The 18,445-nt window shown below is 35.5% G+C and overlaps 2 protein-coding genes across 7 annotated transcripts in view; both read right to left on the bottom strand.

Moving 5' to 3' along the window:
- LOC113050313 (potassium voltage-gated channel subfamily B member 1-like) overlaps window positions 1–4,615 on the bottom strand; it is a 33,765-nt gene extending 29,150 nt beyond the window's left edge. The window contains exons 1-4 of one of the 6 annotated variants that reach the window (XM_026213159.1): window positions 4,264–4,615; window positions 3,598–3,647; window positions 2,484–2,551; window positions 1,866–2,392 (exon numbers count right to left, since the gene is read on the bottom strand). In XM_026213159.1, coding sequence (XP_026068944.1) covers window positions 1,866–2,354 — 489 coding nt within the window. In that variant the 5' untranslated portion in view covers window positions 2,355–2,392; window positions 2,484–2,551; window positions 3,598–3,647; window positions 4,264–4,615. Of the gene's footprint in view, window positions 1–1,865; window positions 2,552–2,770; window positions 2,848–3,299; window positions 3,419–3,597; window positions 3,648–4,263 lie in introns of those variants that run through there. The other 5 variants (XM_026213155.1, XM_026213162.1, XM_026213157.1 and 2 more) reach the window with 5 other exon arrangements.
- A 740-nt stretch (window positions 4,616–5,355) lies between these two features.
- Window positions 5,356–13,172, bottom strand: LOC113050312 (prostacyclin synthase-like). Its single transcript, XM_026213154.1, has 10 exons — window positions 12,929–13,172; window positions 12,702–12,825; window positions 11,433–11,608; window positions 11,138–11,284; window positions 10,399–10,523; window positions 10,103–10,284; window positions 7,869–8,007; window positions 7,483–7,664; window positions 6,146–6,297; window positions 5,356–5,600 (listed from the first exon to the last, which is right to left on the bottom strand). Exons 1-10 carry the CDS (start codon window positions 12,988–12,990, stop codon window positions 5,456–5,458), a joined length of 1,434 nt encoding a protein of 477 aa, XP_026068939.1. The 5' UTR covers window positions 12,991–13,172; the 3' UTR covers window positions 5,356–5,455.
- Window positions 13,173–18,445: the final 5,273 nt, after the last annotated feature.

Genomic DNA, 18,445 nt, shown 5'->3' with positions numbered 1-18,445 from the left:
GTATGACATAAGAGGAAACCCAAGATGAATCAAACATCAAATAAAGCAAAATGACAGGGGGAAAAAACTGTAAATTAGTCATCAGGTGACATGTTCAGTACAAAAGCATCTCAGAAATCTCGAAACAATTAATTAGCAGAAGTTATTACTCCACCACATGCGTGTGATGTCATTAACAATGGCCCTAAATTGTTGAACTAATGGGGTTCAAACGATGGAGATGCGACCGTGTTCTGGAAACAGTTGTGACTGACTAGTTCGTTTCCATAACAATGTATTGTACCATGGTGGTTAATCAGTGAGTTACGTCGTTGTACTAGAAATGCACCCCGGAATACCTAACTTTGACTCAAGTAATATTCTAATCAGTGACTTCAACTTCTACCAAAGTCATTTTCAGGTAAGATATCTATACTTGTACCTAAGTGTGGCTTTCAGGTACTTCATCCTCCACTGTTTGAATACAAATATATATGTGCAAGTGTACCAAAACAATGGTCTACATCAGCTACATCAGCCAGGAGGTTAAGCTTTCAAAGTGATAGAGTCATCTCTCTGTTGCCTGGTAACAGGAAGGACAGTCACTGAACTGTCCCTCCCAATCCCATGTGACTATATATAAGCACAGGTACACAATTATGGAATTAGAGCAAGTAAAATAGACTGCCACTGGTGAGGGAAAACCGAAGTTTAAAGATAGGCACTGCATCTCTAACAATACCATGCAACCAAGATGCTTTTCTTATTGATTTTAGACCAAAGATGTCAAGCATAAACCATTTTAGACACAAATAAGTGTCAAACCTGCACCTGTGATTGATGAATGTTTACATGGAAATTTTACATTTTGAATTATCTGAGAGGCACGGCAGTGCCACTCTGTTGTGATTGACTACACGACTGCCACAACTTGGTTAGAGTCCAGAGGCTTGAACTGCACTTTTTACATTTCCCTTTTAAGCTAATCGAGTGTTGATATATGCTTATGTGAAGGTTGTGTTTTTTTTTTCTTGGCAGATGAAGATGTTTGATGCACAATGTTGAATGCTACTGGAAAGCTATTGTTTCTGACACGTCTGATTACACTGCACTGCATCATATTTGTTGTATGAAATCCAGTATGATTATTAATAATTTTGGGGTGCTGATTTGATTTGTTTTAGCATGTCACACTTTCTTACAAAATATGTGCATTTCATTGCATTTTTGCTTTTGGACAATCATTTGTAAGGTGAAGGAGTCTTGTATTCTTGTATCCTGTCTTCCTCTGAGCCTTACATATATCCATCCAATTCTCAGCCAATATTCAAATATATGAATTATTCTGAAGATATTTATGCCTAATCCTGATTTTAATGTTTTGGCCAGTTACAATGACCCAGATGTTTTCTGATACATCTGTAGGTGTTTTACCATATCCAAATAGTGACCGAAAATGGAAGATTTTGCGAAAAAAAAAAAAAAAAAACGTATTTATAAACTTGAGTTTCTGGAAAGTTTTTACTTTTTATTAGGCATTATAACTTTTTTCATTCCATTTTCAGTTCGTCATTTAAATGATAAATTCGGAAATATTATTATTAACTTTTGACGTTCGACTGCTTTTATTATTTTGCTAAGTGCATTAAGGCTAATATGTAAAGCATATTTAATTTGGGGGAAAAGAGTTTTATTAAGACTTTTTTTGCCAACCAGCTTGTTCTTTTTTTAAGATGTGTAATTTATAATAGCTGGAATTAAGAACGGGTCTCCTTTTCTCTCTGAACTAATGCATACTATTGTAGAAGTTGGCCTGAAAATGTGTTCATATGTCTGAATCTTAGCCTATTAATCAGTCTGATAAGATGCTGTCTATAGTGCTGTACCTTGGCTGCTACAGATGAGCCTGGTTTCTCTAGTAGATCCCACAGTTTCCTCCTTTTCTCTGAACAACAAGTATTATCGAATTCTTCGCCCTCCTGGTCCTTCAGAGTATCAGCTTCCCTTTTGAGCTCCTCGTTCATCTGCTCTTTCTTTTGATGGTACCGCGCCTGGCAACAGGACTCCAGGTAGATCTCATCCACCCCCCAGTAGTCCAGCTCCTGGCTGAAGGACAGGGCACACATTTCCTCCATCATGTGCAACTTCCCAGTGCGGTAGAAGTTCAATATAGACGTGAATGCTCCAGGATGCCGGTCAAAAAAGTACTCGTTGTCCTCTAGGTTGTAGTCATCGCATACGTCCATGAGTGATTCATGAGTTTTGCAGTCTCGTAACTTTCCCAGTCGTGTGCGCGGCAGTCGGTCCAGGGTTCTCCACAGGACCTCATGCGGCAGACCCCCTACGTTCAGTTTGACACGCCGGTAGCACGACATACTCCGGATTATATCCACAGGCTCTGGGGGCAGAGAGGCTGTCGAGCGAGAACCAACTTTACTCATTCCTGCGGAGGGTTTATCCATTTTGTTTTTGTTTGTTTTGTTTTTGTTTTCTGTGCAGACTACCTTATGAATTTGGCCATGGGACAAGCGGTGTTACCAGTGGTTCTCTGGGCTGTTTCTTTTTATTTGGGCTGTTGAAGAGGAAAAGAGAAACAAGAAATGAGCTGCATGTTTTATGATGTGTGTTAAGTGCTCTGTTAAGGTTTATCCCTGCAAAACAAATAAATTCTTAAATCTGCCACTAGCAGAAGCATATTTTATTAAAAGTCTGGCTGATGAATAGGGTTGGGAACCAAAAGTCATGAAAATAATTAAAAAAGCAATCAGTATTTTATTTCAGTTAAGAATACCTGAGTGATTTGCATCAATTTGGATTCTGATAAGGGCTCCTGATCGTGCTAGTGTTGACATCGAATCTACATCCTGATCGGTATTTGGTTCCCAAACGAATGACTCTTATGAGCCGGTTCTTTTTACTGAATCAAAAACATGTAGCACCACCAGTGTAATCTGATTCCCTAACAAATGACTTCCACCAGCCGGTTCTTTTCAGCGAATCATTAATAGCACGACTAATATAGGTTCAAATCCTAAATGAATTACTTTATAGTCGGTTATTTTCATTGATTCAGTAACGTAGCGCAACCAATGTAGTCTGAGCTGGTTCTTTTTAGGGAATCCAAAATATATAGTCCGAGCATTAACTGTGTTGCATTTATGCCGAAAAGTCATAAACAGGCCTATTTGGCAACATATTGTTAAGGGCAGTAAATGCAATTATATTTTTAAATAATAGGCTACTTAATGAATCTGAAGTGCTAATTTAAACGTTAAGGAACCAGAATCGTTTAGATTTATCTCAGTAATTCACTTCCTTACAAATCCCAAAGCCCGACATGTCGCTGTCCACTATCGTGGTGCTGAATCGCCTGCTGCTGTCCTGACTGGCAATTTTTGAACGCCCGTTTGTCTCTATAAACTCCCAAAAGATAACAAAAACATTTGAATCCAAATATAGGCTATTGGAACGTACGCGATCCACCTGTAAAAGGAACATACTATCTAATCATCAACATTCAGTATCTCTGCCGTTAATATCCATGTTGTTGTGCAGAAGATTAAAAGACCCCATCAACTATTCAGTAAAAGACTAAAAGCTTATATTGAATTTCCATACCTTGTAACTAAAGTGTTAACTGTAACGTCGGCTGGACCCCGACCGTACAGCTGCAGCAACAACAACATGCAAAACAAGAGGAACATGATAGACATTTTGGTTAAGCCTTTATTATACTGCGAAGCTAATTAAAATGGATTTTTATGAGCGTCGCACGTCTTTTTTGGGATAAAATGTTACTAATTGCATCAGGCGGTCACCACAGACATCAATGTATCAATGCAGCTGCGCTTATGATGTGATTCATTGATCGTCTTGAAGGAAAAAGTGACGCTAATTACGCAAAGCGGGGACTATAATAGATTACATATTCAAAACATATAAACAAAGTGCTATTCTAAAGACATTCAAATATAATTTAAACGTTGTAGGGATGGCATCCACTAGTATTGATCCTGCATCATGTATAGAAAAAAAGGCATGTTTAGACATGTTAACGGCACAAAACAACATTACGACCTCAATGCAACTGTTATTATTTGTATGGCATGTGTAAGTGCAATTCAGTATTATTTAGTAAAAGCTTATAGCTTATCTGCACAACATGTCACACTTTTCCAATTAAGATTTTCGGTAGAAATGTTCAAAACGATCAATAATACCTAAGGATACGGTAAAAAAGGAGAAAACAATAGGTAAAATAATAAATCTATAAAAACCACCCACCTTAATTTGTGAAGACTCATTGCTGGCAGCGGTGTGAAGTTAAGCAATTAAATTTGGGAAAACGCAGAAACGTCGCCGTTTTAATAAAGCCAGTAGACTGCAGCTCGTTCTTCTCCAGACTTAAACATGTCTCTCCGCTTTTTGTTTATGGAAACAAATCAACAAGTATTGGCGTGAATCCACACTGTTTTCGTTCACTTATGTCTAACGTCTCTTGCGTGAAACGACAGCTGCTTTCCATGCAGATGGCTGGCTCTCCGTAGTCTCACCGCCCAATGGCAGAGAGACGGCGCGTTTAACCCTTGCCACCCAGCACCAAGAGGCTCTTGGAGCAGTTCCTTCTGTCGTTACGAGTAACCTGTGTAAAAATGGCGTCTGAAGAGTGGACATTACTGAAAACTAGCCCCTTTTTTCATATGCGTTTTGAAACACATCCGCTTTTTAGAGCAGTGCTCAAAGAAACCTCTGAGTCAGTTCAGCCATAGCTGTAGCTCCTTGAATTTATGAGTTTAATTTAATATTTTACCATGGTGAAGCACAGCAGCTGTACTGAGATGCTCACATTCTTTGGTCTATAGTTATCACATTTCAGAAGGCCTTGTATTGAATTTCAGGCAATCTTTCATAGTTATTTTAAGGGTACATTTTAAACTACATGATCTGTTGAGACCGACTTGTCTGTCTTTTAAATTATATAATTCTATCTATTTATCTGTCTATCTATCTATATATCTATCTATCTATCTATCTATCTATATATACATATCTTAAATTGAAGAATTATATCTAATTAGATTTTAGATATTTTGGGGGGTTGGGATCATGGTTTAACCTATGTGTCTTTGACCAAGTAAAAACAAGTGTGTGCAATTGTGTATTTTTCATGGGATTTAAAACATATTGAATTGCATTTGAATTAGGCAGTTATTTCAGGCCTTTGAGTCTCTCAACCCCCCCCCCCCCAAAAAAAAAACCAAACAAACAAAAAAAACTTCAGAAAAGTGGTAAATATTCAGAAATGTAAGGATAATAAAAACCTCAAAACCTAAAAATGACATCAGGTCGAGAGAGAAATGAATAAAACCAGAATTTAAAAAATACTATATTTATTGTTGCGATAAGTATTCAAGACACTGTGGTAAAAAAAAGCCTATTGCTATCTGTACAGTTTCCTTTAGATTTGGTGTATTAATCAAGATCTTATTCTGTAGCGTATCTCTAGATCGCCAGCAGGTTGGAGAATGCCAAAGCCATATCGGCTAGGGTCTACCAATGGCAGCTTTGCATTCTTGTCACACAGTTCCAGGTCAAAACGAGTCAAGATCGTGGACACAAGCCTAAAGGGATTGGAAAAATAATAATCACAAATGTCATTATACTTTAGTTGCTAACAGACAAACAAAATTGGTTGAATTAATGGATGTATTTAAATTATAACACAAGGACTAAAAATGCGGTCACATTAGTGAAATTTTGGTAATAAATTCACAGACAAAAAGATTCTTTGATCATATGCTTTAGGGTTGCACCATATTTAATTTTTAGACAGGAATGAAAATGAGGCTGTGAGGGAATGGTGCATTCAATGGACTGTACTGTTGTTTAACAACAACAATTGTTTAGCTGATGAAACATATTTCTGGAAAAAAACTTTTTAGTAGAGAAAAACTCAATTAAACATTTGTAAAAATCATCTAGGACTTTTATACAATGCATGCCATTGTAAAGACAGCAAGTTTTTCCTTCATTTTCATCCATGTTATATTTAGTATGGCATGTGATTAATCTGTAAATGTATGAAGCTTCTTATCTTATTGAAATTATTGGGTTTTGCAATGGTAAATGTGACCGCACCTTATAAGTTTAATGCTATTATACGCACTCTTTAATTGCACTAATTGCAAATTGGCGTCCTGGACACAGGTTGTCTTTGGTCCCCCAGGGCACGGAGGGACACTTAACCCTCACCCCTTCCTTAAAGAAGTCCTTCTTCTCGGTCCCATCTGCATTGAGGAAGCGGTCAAACTGAAACATCTGTAACATTACGAAAAGACAAGCAGAATTTGCATTTTTATTATTGTGTCTTTTGGTGAAAATTAATACATTACATTGATGTTTGTACCATTGGATTGTCTTGATGAAACACTGAAAAGCAAGAAACTGCGCTCTTGTGATATGTCTGTGAGACACATTTAATGTTTGCTTGCAGGAACAACATCTCAGTGTGCTGTTAATCAAATCACTATTAATCAGTGTGCTTGACATGGAAGCTTGGATCAGATCTTTAGTTCACAGTGATAATACACAGCACTACGGTTTGCAATGTCAGCATTTCGGCCTACAAAGCCTTGTGTATGGTGTGAGCATCTGTTTCTCACAGATAGTAGGAGCAGTGACTATAAACTGTGAGCCCCTTCCCCCTATTTGTCTTTTGTGCCAGTGACAGCATTTGAATGGCTAATCCCAGATATCTAACTAGATTAACCCTTGGACCTGTGCAGAAATTAATTCAAGCTTGATCGTAATGGTGGAGGTCTATAAATTTCAAGCTAAGTAGGGTTTGGGTTATAACAACAAGTGACGTGTTAATAAAACAATGAACTAAGCATTGAATTGTACTTTTTTTTTTAGAATTTTAACTTAATTAAATTATAAATATATTAAATTTATCTTATTAATGATAAAATAAAAAATACAAAATTATGTTATAATTGATGTGTGTGTTTGTGTGTGTGTATAATTCATATTACAAATTGAAAACTCAACAACATGATAGGGTTGTTGCTATGTGGTTGATAAAGTGTGAAAAGTTAAATATATTTTTTATAATTTTTTTTTTTTTTTTCATTTTCTGATAGCAAATGTGTTAAATTAAATTACATTTAAATATACTGTGTATCATTTTATTTAGTTATTTATATATATTCATTTTCTGATTGTTATTTGCCTGTGGAAAGTTATTATATACTAGATGTGGCTTGGTACCTTTAATGTAAGTCTATGAAAATTTTTGGGGCCGTTACATAATGCAGTGTACGTTAAGTGCTTGATTCTATTTCAATTCCACCTATTTTTGACAAAGTTAAAAAATCAATACGCATTTCAAATTTATGTAAAATCTGCCCAGATTCTTCATGTAATGAAATGATTTCTGCCACAAGTGAATTTCATCTCTCCGCTTGGTTGAGTTTAGGATGGAACTAGAGTCTGAAAGTGCACCTCTGGCTGTTGGTGGATCTGTGGGTCCATTTGAGGGCTGATGAAGGGGAAAACACACAGCCGATCGCCCCGTCGGAGCTGGTATTCTTGCCCATTGCTTAAATGAATCTTCTTATCTTGCTTCACTTCTCTAGTGATGAGAGCAGCTGCAGTTAGACGCAGTGTCTCACTAAGAACGCTGTCTGTAAAAACAGATTTCAGAAATGTTTTTTCATCTCACTGAAATATGATTGAATTGGTTTTGTAATTGCCATCTTGAGATATATATGGGTGTGTCTGTAGGATTTAGGATGTTAGAAAAAATTATAGCACAAATATGCACAAATACACAAGATTTTCTGTAAATATTACATGATGATATAAATAATTTCTCTTATGTGACCTACCAAATACTGGAGTGTTTTTCCGTCTCTCTTCTGGACAGAGGTGCTTGCCACCTTGGATTTCCTCTATCACAGCCCTTAGAGCTTCAGGGTGGGTGAGTAAGTAGCCCAGTACCCAAAATGCAGCAGGGCCTGCATTTCCCTGAGGACAAAAACATTCCTTAAATTACAGTTAAACCTAAATATGCTAAATTAAATTATATATATATATATACACCTACATAATGGATCAATTTCTTCACATTATCCATCAGAAATCATTCTAATATTCAAAGTTTTTGATATATAAATAAAAAAATTACCCCAAACTAATTATTATTATATTATAAATTATCCCAAAGTATGGATGAGTTCTGCTTCAAAGCATAATACTTATTGGTAGTGGTTTATTCAAATCCTTAACCTTAAATATGAGAAACAATCATATAAGCATTAATTATGCACTGAAGCTGTTTCTCTAATAGTTATACTGCTCTCATGTGGTTTAAACAGAGAATTGCTGCATGATGGCTTTAGATATATAAATCTTACTCAAAATGTAAAAAAATGAAGGAATCGTTGCAATTCAAGCAATTTTATATTATACAGTATTACAATTTTTTTTCTTAATTTTAAATGTCATTTCAAACCCTTTCAATTCATCTTTGTAGTCATATAAACTATTATTGTTGAGTGAATTAATCCCTTTTATTATGCCTCATGGTGTTTAGAGAGACATTTTATATGTGATGGCGTTAACAAGCTTGATTCAAATTTCTCTAATATGCGTGTAATAATTCTGTCAAATGCACTGTATATATATTAGGGATGCTTCCACACCTGCGTTGCCTAATTCCCTTCAGTTACAAAGGAATCATTCAGTAGGTGTTGTTTGGCCTCAGGCTATGGCGTCTCAGGTGTGCATTGAGCAGCTCGTCATGTTCTGTGGAACTGGAGTGAAATCACACACTCACTCATTCCAGAGATGACAGAGTCTTTTGTTTAGAGTGAGATCACTAGTGGAAAACAGCCTATTCCTATGTCAACCTCGACGTATCACTGTGTCACTACTATGTAGTTTTGAGTGATTAAGCATGCTGTCAGACAAAAGGAATTTTTAAAGGAAAAGTATACCCTAATGTTCATGATGATGAACTACTACTTTACACAATAGTTTCTATTGTTTCAACCCTATATTATTTTTCAGTTTTCACTGTGAATTACAAAACGAGGTCATTTATATTGCTGAGCTCCAAAATAGACAAAAAAGCACTATAAGCCTTCTGAATCCATAAGGTTTATTGTCTATTTTGGGGCATGGCAGTATAAATGATTTTCCACTTTTCCTGAAAAAGAACAGGAAAATTTTTAAGTACATAACTATTCAAAAGTATAGGATCAATAAAGACATTTTACAAAATAATTCTATTTCAAATAAATGCTATTCTGTTCAAATAATCCCAAAAAAATCGTGGTTTCCACAAATATGTAAGCATCAACTGTTATAAATTGATAATAAAAAGAAATATTTCTTGAGCACCAAATCAATATAATTAGAATGATTTCTAAATGATCATGTGACACTGATGACTTGAGTAATGGCTGCTGAAAATTACATTTTACATTTTTAAAAAGTGTAATATTTCACAATATTACCATTTTTTCTGTAGTTTTATATCAAATTAATGCAGCCTTGGTGAGCATAAATATTTCTCTTAATAACATCTTACCAACTTGAACTTTTGAATGATAGTGTATGTTTATTTTCACGTCATCCTGAATTTTATTTTTTTTCGCAATGCATTTTATGTTTTTTTTTGCCAGTACCGTATTTTCCGGACTATAAGTCACATTTTTTTTCATAGTTTGGCTGGTCCTGCGACTTATAATAAGGTGTGACTTATTTATCAAAATTAATTTGACATGAACCGAGAGAAATGAACCAAGAGAAATGAACCAATAGAAAACATTACCGTCTCCAGCCGCGAGAGGGCGCTCTATACTGCTCAGTGTTCCTGTAGTCTACACTGAAGACATAGAGCGCCCTCTCGTGGCTGTAGACAGTAATGTTTTCTCTTGGTTCTTGGTTCTAAATAAATGCGACTTATAATCCAGTGCGACTTACATATGTTTTTTATTCCTCATCATGATGTATTTTTGGACTGATGCGACTTATACTCAGGTGCAACTTATAGTCCGAAAAATACTGTATGTGTTGTGAAAGGACAACTAGGTGACAGACACAGGGAGAAACTCACCTGCGTGACCCATAGCTGAAGCAGTACGGCTCTCCTCTGAGTCTCAGCATCAACGCCTTCATCCTGCAGTTGCTGTACATAGTTCCCCAACCATGACTGGTGTTCTGACTTTCTATTTAAACATGTAGGAGTCAGCCATTTCCACAGTTTTTCTCGTGCTGAACTTGCAATTAGTTTCTCCTCTAATGCATGTATATAAAAGAAACACAGGTTAGTTATATGAATAACATCTAATGAAAATGAATGAATGAACATCTGTTTTTCTAAGCAATTTCTTTCAAATGAAACAGAATTACCTTTGTTTACAGTAGTTCGAGCCAGTTTAGGCAATATCTTGTCAAACTGGCGAAACGCCTCAAACATTTCTGCTAGTTCTGCGCTATTGTTTTTCTCTGTGGCGAACACAGTGAGATAGCCAGTCCTGTAGATAAAAATGAAATGCATAAAGTAAGAGGAATGAGGTTATACAGCATTAAAAAAAAAATTCCCATGAAATCAAGTTTTTCCAGAATTTAAAAAATTGTAGTACAATGTTCAAGCCTTTACTTTTCACCACTGTCACAAAATACCATGTTGCATGACCTGAAGGCATTCATGAGATAACCAATCTGCTCCTAGTGGAGACATGACATCAGGTCTTATCTCTACAATAGTGAGTCATAATTATTGTTCCAGCTTTTGGGTAGGACATTCTCGGCTTGTTGATGGGTACAGAATGAATTCCAAACTAAATATTAACCCTACATACTCATAAGTGCATGAGTGAAGCATTTGTGTATCTGTTTCATAACAGTTAATGCTCTACATTAAGTACTAGCTCCAATTACGGCCATACAGTAAATTATGAAACGGTTATCAGTAAGTGACAACTGAGATTTAGAGTTCAGCTCACTAAGTGTGAGAAAATTAGCCTCAGCTCTGAAGCTGAACTTGCAGTTGTGGTGAATTCTGTAATCTGATAATAATTTCTTGTGAGAAACAGCTCTTTCAGATTTCAGAGGGTTTCTAGCATGTTGATTTTAGAGATTGGCGTACTTAAACAGCAAGCTGTAGCAAAAATGGAAGAGTCCATCTTTTTTCCACTCAGATACTTTGAGGCCCATTTCTGAAGGAGTCACAAGGTGCTGGAGGTTGTTCTGCATTGTGCTGCAGAGTTGGGTCAAAGCTGTCCCCTGAAAATGCCTAGTCAAACACACACAGACACATTTATATATGGTTCAAATGAATTGATATGTCAGCCTTGATGTTACCAAAGGATCTATTCAGTATCTTAAAAAGATTTAAAACAAATTCTCAAAATGACAGAGATTTATCATAATTAGAAACCTACGTTTCTGCCCTTCTCTTCTCAGATTCAGGGTTGTGACTGGGCAGATTCAGACTAAAGATTCTCTTCATTAGGACCTGAGCATAGCTGGTCTGGTCAAGCAAGACCACATCGGACAGGACAGCATCATAGCAGTTTGAGTCCAGTAGAACAGTGATATATTGTCCAGCTGCACGCACCTGCTTCACATTAGATTATTGTGGTTAGTGCTGAAAAAACGTCAAAGGAAGTTGGCACAGGAAATGAAATGATTGAGAGCAAGATTGTGATCTTAACCATTATACAGTTGCAATATCTAGATAAATATGTAAAAAGAATACAGCCTAATAAGGGTATGTTAAAGGCTAGGGCTGCATTTCCCAATACCATTGTAAGCGTGTGTAGAATCACTGCCACTAATGGTCCCTACGATCTACTTAGCTCACAATGCATTTGAGAAACACAGCTCAGGACATTTCCTCAGTACTTCGGATTGTCAAGGGCCTCAAGTTAAGAGGGCTGAAGTGGCCCAACTCTAACAGACCAACTAGCGGTTGCCAAGGGGGAATCATTCCTACTTTTCCAATACAAATAAGACCAATCTACCGTTTCATAAATGAATTAAAAATGTTATGACCAGTCTCAAAGAAAAAAAAATTAGATGAATTACTTTTTAAGATTAGTCTAAACATGCAACCGGCCACTGGAATAATTGCTTTAGCTACATTGTGTTCATTCTTATAAATGTGACGTTTACTAGTTTATTATATTCTATTAATATTAATATTCTGCAGACCCTATATTCAGTTCCTAATCAGCACCAATGCATCAGTAAAATGTACCATTAGGAGAAACTGTAGCTGTAAATCTTAGCTGCAAGTATGAACATATAAAGTCAAAGTACTAATATTGGAACTCACAGTTGCAGAATTGTGACAACAAGAATGTCATAAGTCATCCTTGCATTCATAAGTCATGACTGCATGAAAAATTCATACTATAGATAATAATATACAATATTTAATGCAAATGTATTAAGTTATACATAATTTAGGTCAAATTAGAATATATATATTCTTCTAATCTGACCTAAATTGAGAGAAAATGTATACAATATTTGTACTTTTAACTATTTAAGCAAACTCCAAATTACACACACACACAGTATACAATAATTTTAAATATTTCCCGAACTTCCCCTTAAGAGAACAAGCTGCACATTATGGCTGGCTGCTGATTTATTAATGCTCGTGTTATTTTACTCGACCAAAACGTGACTTAACAAGAACTCACGGTAAAAATGTCGCCGTGCTTTTGTTTCATTCGTGTCAGGAATTTAGCAGCATCTTTTCCAAACTCAAGCGCGTGACCGAGCCAAGGAATCATTCCCTTATCAAGAGGAGGTTCATTTCTTCGTCTGCAAAAAACGACATGTTTAATTCGTAATAAATTAGGCGTCTTTGTAAAGCTGAAGTGTCGTCTGTCAGCCTCAGGAGCTGGTCGGACTGGTTCGGACTCACCTCGTGCGTCTCGTGCATAGCAACAGAACAGCGAGTCCCAGCAGGAGAAGCGCGGTCCACATCCTGACGAGAGTGTGTGATGAGCTGCCCTAGTTTACAGAAGTTAAATACTCAACTGAAACCCTAACATACGTCACTTCTCATTACGAAATTGAAAACTACAGTCAAAGTGCCGTAGAAATAGCTGAAAATGACTTAACCTGACGATGACTATAAGCAGTTTCTGTTTACTGAAACAACATGACGGCTCGTCATGACGATTAATGGATCAGTCAGATCAAAATCTCAACCCGTTCTAAAACTAAAGTAACTTTTTTTAAAAATCTAAAATTTACAATATTAAAAAAGGTCGGTGGTAATATAGCCTATAACAATGTTGCAAATGTTTAGTCAAATACACCGCCAGATGCAGATCCTTAAAGGGTTAGTTCACCCTAAAAGGAAAACTCTGTCATTATTTACTCATCCTCAAGTTGTTCCAAACATGTCTGAGTCTCTTTCGTTTGTTTACAGTAAAAAAGAAGATAAACAAAAGTATTTTGAAGAATGCTGGTCACCAAACAGTTGACGGAAGTTGACCTTTTTGTGGTTACAAATTTAAACATATATAAGAATAGTTATAGAAAGAATAAACAAATATTGTGAAACCGTACTAAATATAAAGACTGAAAATACCTAAAACCACTGTCTCAAAGAGTCTAAAATGCAGAAGTTTCTTAATATGTTTTGAAATAGTTCAAAATATTGCCAGCAAATTAATAATCTGAAAAGTAGATGTCAAACACTGGACAGTTCCCCTAAATACAAAATACTTCCCTTTTTTTCACTCATCAGACAATGTTTACATACATTTAATATATGTCGCTTAATAATTTTCTGGAATTGACTATGTGTTAGAATGCTCAGAGACGTCAATCATGTGAATCATGTTAGGTGTATCTTTTATTGCTCAGTCATTTTTAGAGATCAAGGGTGTGTTTGTGTGTGTGCGTGTGTGTGATGTCTTCATGTTAATTTCTGATGACGAAGTATACATCATTGTAGACGTGTTTGCCAAATGACAGGTGGGGCACTAAAGCTATTCAACTTGATCTATGTCTTTTAAATATAAGAAGGAAGGTGATATACACAATTTTGCTTTATGGGTATTTAGATTCAATAATAACAACAATGACAGTTTGTCGTGATGATTATTGACAAAGCATGCAAGGAAAACTTTTAATTAAAGAAATATATGCTACAAATATAATGAAATATAAAATATCCAAATATATTATAAATACGAAACAATAAATATAATACATATTTAGAGTGTTATTAATAATTACTTCAAATCTAAGGCCTGTCAATTCCTGACTGTTTATATCTCATACCCACATGTTGGCCAAAGAGGCTGATTTCTATGCCAAGAGTATTTGTGTTAAAGCTCATTGTCAGGGAACGCAAAAGCTTTTACGTAAGGATTATGCCTATTAATTTTCAGAGTGAATGGCTGACTAAAGTCAGCTGATGAGCTTTACAAAGACTGCTGCATGAAACAGTCCATAAGGTGGCGACCGAGTCTCAGTGATCCTGAGTTTCTTCTATACTCCAATGTTCCAAGAGGTCCTCATACCACTTCTCAGAATTGCTGTTTTTATTTCAGTGTTCCTTATGCTGTTGAGGTATGTAGGCTTTATTTCTGTATCATTAAAAAAAAATTGTTTTGTGGTATGTAATTTGAGAGTTTGTGTTGGAAAGAATTCCTTTGTGCTAGTTACGTAACTGGAAGAAAGAATGTACTCTGTTGTCATACTTCAATACCTATTATCTAAGTTTAACAGGCACTGAAGAATGTAACATTAAAGAGTCATTTCATTTGCCATATGAAATATTTGACATCCCAAGGCTTAAATGCAAAAGCACACAGTAACAAAACAAATAAACCCTTAGTACATTTTGATTATATGTAATGAAATAGCCTACAACATTATATACATGCTCACGTCATGGAACTCTTAATGGAATATTGCACAATATTTCATACTTCATTCAATGCCTTTTTTCATCTCGTCTGCCAGTTAACTCTGAGAAGATTTAGTGGCTTAAATAGCAACCCCCCCCCCCCCCCCAAAAAAAAAAGAAAAAAAAAAAAAAAAAAAAAAAACCGGGCCACCTTTGTAAGAATGGACTGTCATGTCTTTTGGTCCCAGCAGTTCAAAGGCCACTCAAACTAATGAGGCATTATCCACAGGACTGCAGTAATCGATATGACAAAGGCATCATTTGACTGCCAGGATCACTCTAAAGGAAAAAAATAACAATTTCACCATGAATTAGCAGAAAAAAAGCTAACATCTTGGCACAACGTGTTATATTCACTACTTAGTGTCTAAATCTATAATGTCACTATTTGTGGCTTCAAAAAAGAATTTGGCCACACTTTGACCAGTTCTGGCCAGACTTGAAATATATGAATGCCACTGAATTCATGGCAAAATATCAAGTCCTAGCCTAAGTTAAAGGAAGTTTTGAAAAGTTTTGACAGAATAATTTTAGTAAAGTGACACTGACATTTCTCAAGGTGTTTTAATGGAGTGTTGGCTGAAATTGTGTAATTATGCCCAGCAGTTGTTTCTTAGAGAGAAAGTGTTAGAGCAGACATTCTCAGAAAAACTCTTACGCAGTTAATGATACATTTTAAGGTATAGCTCACATGACTGTTTTGGTCGAAACTTTGGTCAGTTATTCACAATCATGTAATTTCAAACTATCTGTATATCTATACGGAATGTATCTAAAAAAACCTTCAAAAGTCAAGAGCTGACATGTTTACTTCGTGCCCATATAAAAGTTCCTGTTTTTCAGTTATTCAAGTGTCCTCTCAACTTTCCTCTGAAGAATTTCCACTGCCTCAACAAACTAATTTTAAACGAATAAATAAAGTAACTGGCAGATATGCATCTCAAGGAACTCATTTATATTTGTCACAATAATAACATCAAAGCCAGGGCATTTAGATCCAAGGTACAGATATAACTTTTTTTCCAGGCCCATGAACAGTACATCACTGATTAAATCATCTGTTGTTGTCTACAGCTAAATCATAGAGTACATAAAACAAAAATGGTACTGTTTTATGCAGTTTAGCAAAATTTTTACAATGGATAATTATTATATTAACTTTGTAAATGTATTACACATTATTTGTCCTTTCTTTCAACATCCTTCTTTGTGTTTTTCTTTTGTTCAGTTAGGACCTGACAGCATGACAGAAATCCTGTTGATGTCTTTGTTCTGTAATTGACTCCTTACTGTGGTTATGCCCTCTAGCACTCTATTTTGCAAGACTTATCTTTTTTTTCTGGTATCAGAATCAAGCAAAGTAAATATAGTTTCTCCAGGTTGTCAGTACATGCAATTTAACAAATAACTTTTACTATATCAGTTACATTATTGAGTAAGCACTCTAAAATAAAATGGATTCCTGTTAAAACCCGTAATTTATTATTCTACACTTATATAATATCACATAATTTATATATTTATTTGAATAGTCCAAAATAGTTTAATACCAACCCAGACCTTAAAACTACAATAATTTAAACAATTAATGCATGGAATTACAGGAATTGTTCACTGAAAATGAACATTTTAAATGAAAATGTACTCACCCTCAGGATATCCAAGATGTAGACGAGTTTGTTTCTTCACCAACAGATTTGGAGAAATGTAACATTACATCACTTGCTCACCAATGGATCATTTGCAGTGAATGGGTGCCGTCAGAATGAGAGTCCAAACAGCTGATAAAAACATCACAATAATCCACAAGTAATCCACATTACTCCTGTCCATCAGTTAACATCTTGTGAAAAGCTGTGTATTTGTAAACAAATTGATCATTAAGATCAAGCACCATTTACAAGCTAAAACAGTTCTAAACAAATATGTTTGATGTATTTTGAAATGAGAGCACAACAGGAAATGGACTTTTTCACAGTCTGAAGCATTATTGTGGATTATGGACTGGTATTTTGGCTAGAAGCAATGGTTTAAAGTTAAAACACCCTAATTATGGATTTGTTTCTCACAAATATGCAGCTTCTCACTTCCTGTCATGCAGAACAAAAGTTATGGCCATATTTGATTTTCCACTTCCAGTTTGTAGATTCATTGGTATGGCTGACTATTAACGTCATTTTGGACACAATTTTTCTTATTACTCACACATAACCCAGCATGAATACTCATTTTGTTTGATTTAGTGTGAGGCAGCTAAAGGGCCTCAACAGCTCACACTCAATGATAATTTAGTTATTGAATATAAGTCGATTAAAAACATCATTAGTTTCACCACATTGTGCACTGAAATCAGCATGCAGACAATAAAGCAATCAAACAATTTGCTTCCAAAACGGTAAATTATGTGAAAATAACACATTGCATAAGAACACCCACTGCACAATCACACGTGAACGCCTAGGCTTCATCAGACATCGAAAACATTTCCTCATTAGGTCTAGATATAGGAAGGCTCCCCGAGGAGAATAGAATAGAGAGAGAGAGAGAGAGCTGGTCTTTTAATCCTGCTAATTAAATCAGAGGACACAAGAAATGGTGGGGAAAGTCTGACCTGACACTTTCTGTAAGAATCAATGTGCCCACTTTTACCCTGAAAGGGCTAATATTCTTGATTGACTTTATGTGTGTGAGTGTGTGTGTATGTATATGTTTCCTCACAAAAAAATCTAATTAAAAACAAAAACTTACAGTATCTGTTTTCATGATAAAAAGCACCCTTGTACTTTGTACATCACAAGCATACATCTTTTCTCAGCTCCTGTATTATTTGGCCAAAGTTCACATTCTCCTATCATTCTGGATATCCAGTAAGCTTTTGACGACAGATATTAAATATTGGATCTCTTGCAATGCTGCAGTCACTCCTTAATGCTAATAAGGGTTGATGGGTGAAAAAAGAAGTGTAAAATGTAAAGTTTGTCTGTGCTGTATTTCAGCCCAGATTGCTATGCTGATATATTGTGATCATTTCTCAATTTCAGACAGTTTCTAAATATTTTTGACCAGTTAATACTCACCCAGCAGTTCAAGCTACCACTGCTTGCATGTCACATCGAAGCAATGTAGCAGCTTCTCCTGTTGGATATTTCTCATTTAATAAAATAAAATAATACCCTCAGAATAAAATAAATCATTTAAAGCACTGCCAGTTGTAATCAACAATTTGCAGTGTCTTTTTGACTGTGCAGGTTTATTTAAAAAAATCAAAGCAAGTTTCCTTTAGTAAAAACACAAGGTTTTTTAGATTATCAGGGATGAAAGACCAGCCTACAGAGAGCATTAAAGCAACAGTTCATTAAAAAATGAAAATTGTTATTATTGATGTACCAAAGCCATATATGGTTATTTTTTCTCCATGAATTTCCTTGAAGCTCCAAGCACAAAACTTCTATGACGAGAGAGAGAGAGAGAGAGAGAGAGAGAGAATAAAAAGAGAATAAGACTGATAATCTG

The sequence above is a fragment of the Carassius auratus genome, chromosome 31 (assembly GCF_003368295.1).
Source record: "Carassius auratus strain Wakin chromosome 31, ASM336829v1, whole genome shotgun sequence".
NCBI classification, from domain to species: domain Eukaryota; kingdom Metazoa; phylum Chordata; class Actinopteri; order Cypriniformes; family Cyprinidae; genus Carassius; species Carassius auratus.
The sequence above is the reverse complement of the archived record's forward strand: the minus strand, read 5'-3'. Positions and strand labels throughout refer to the sequence as shown.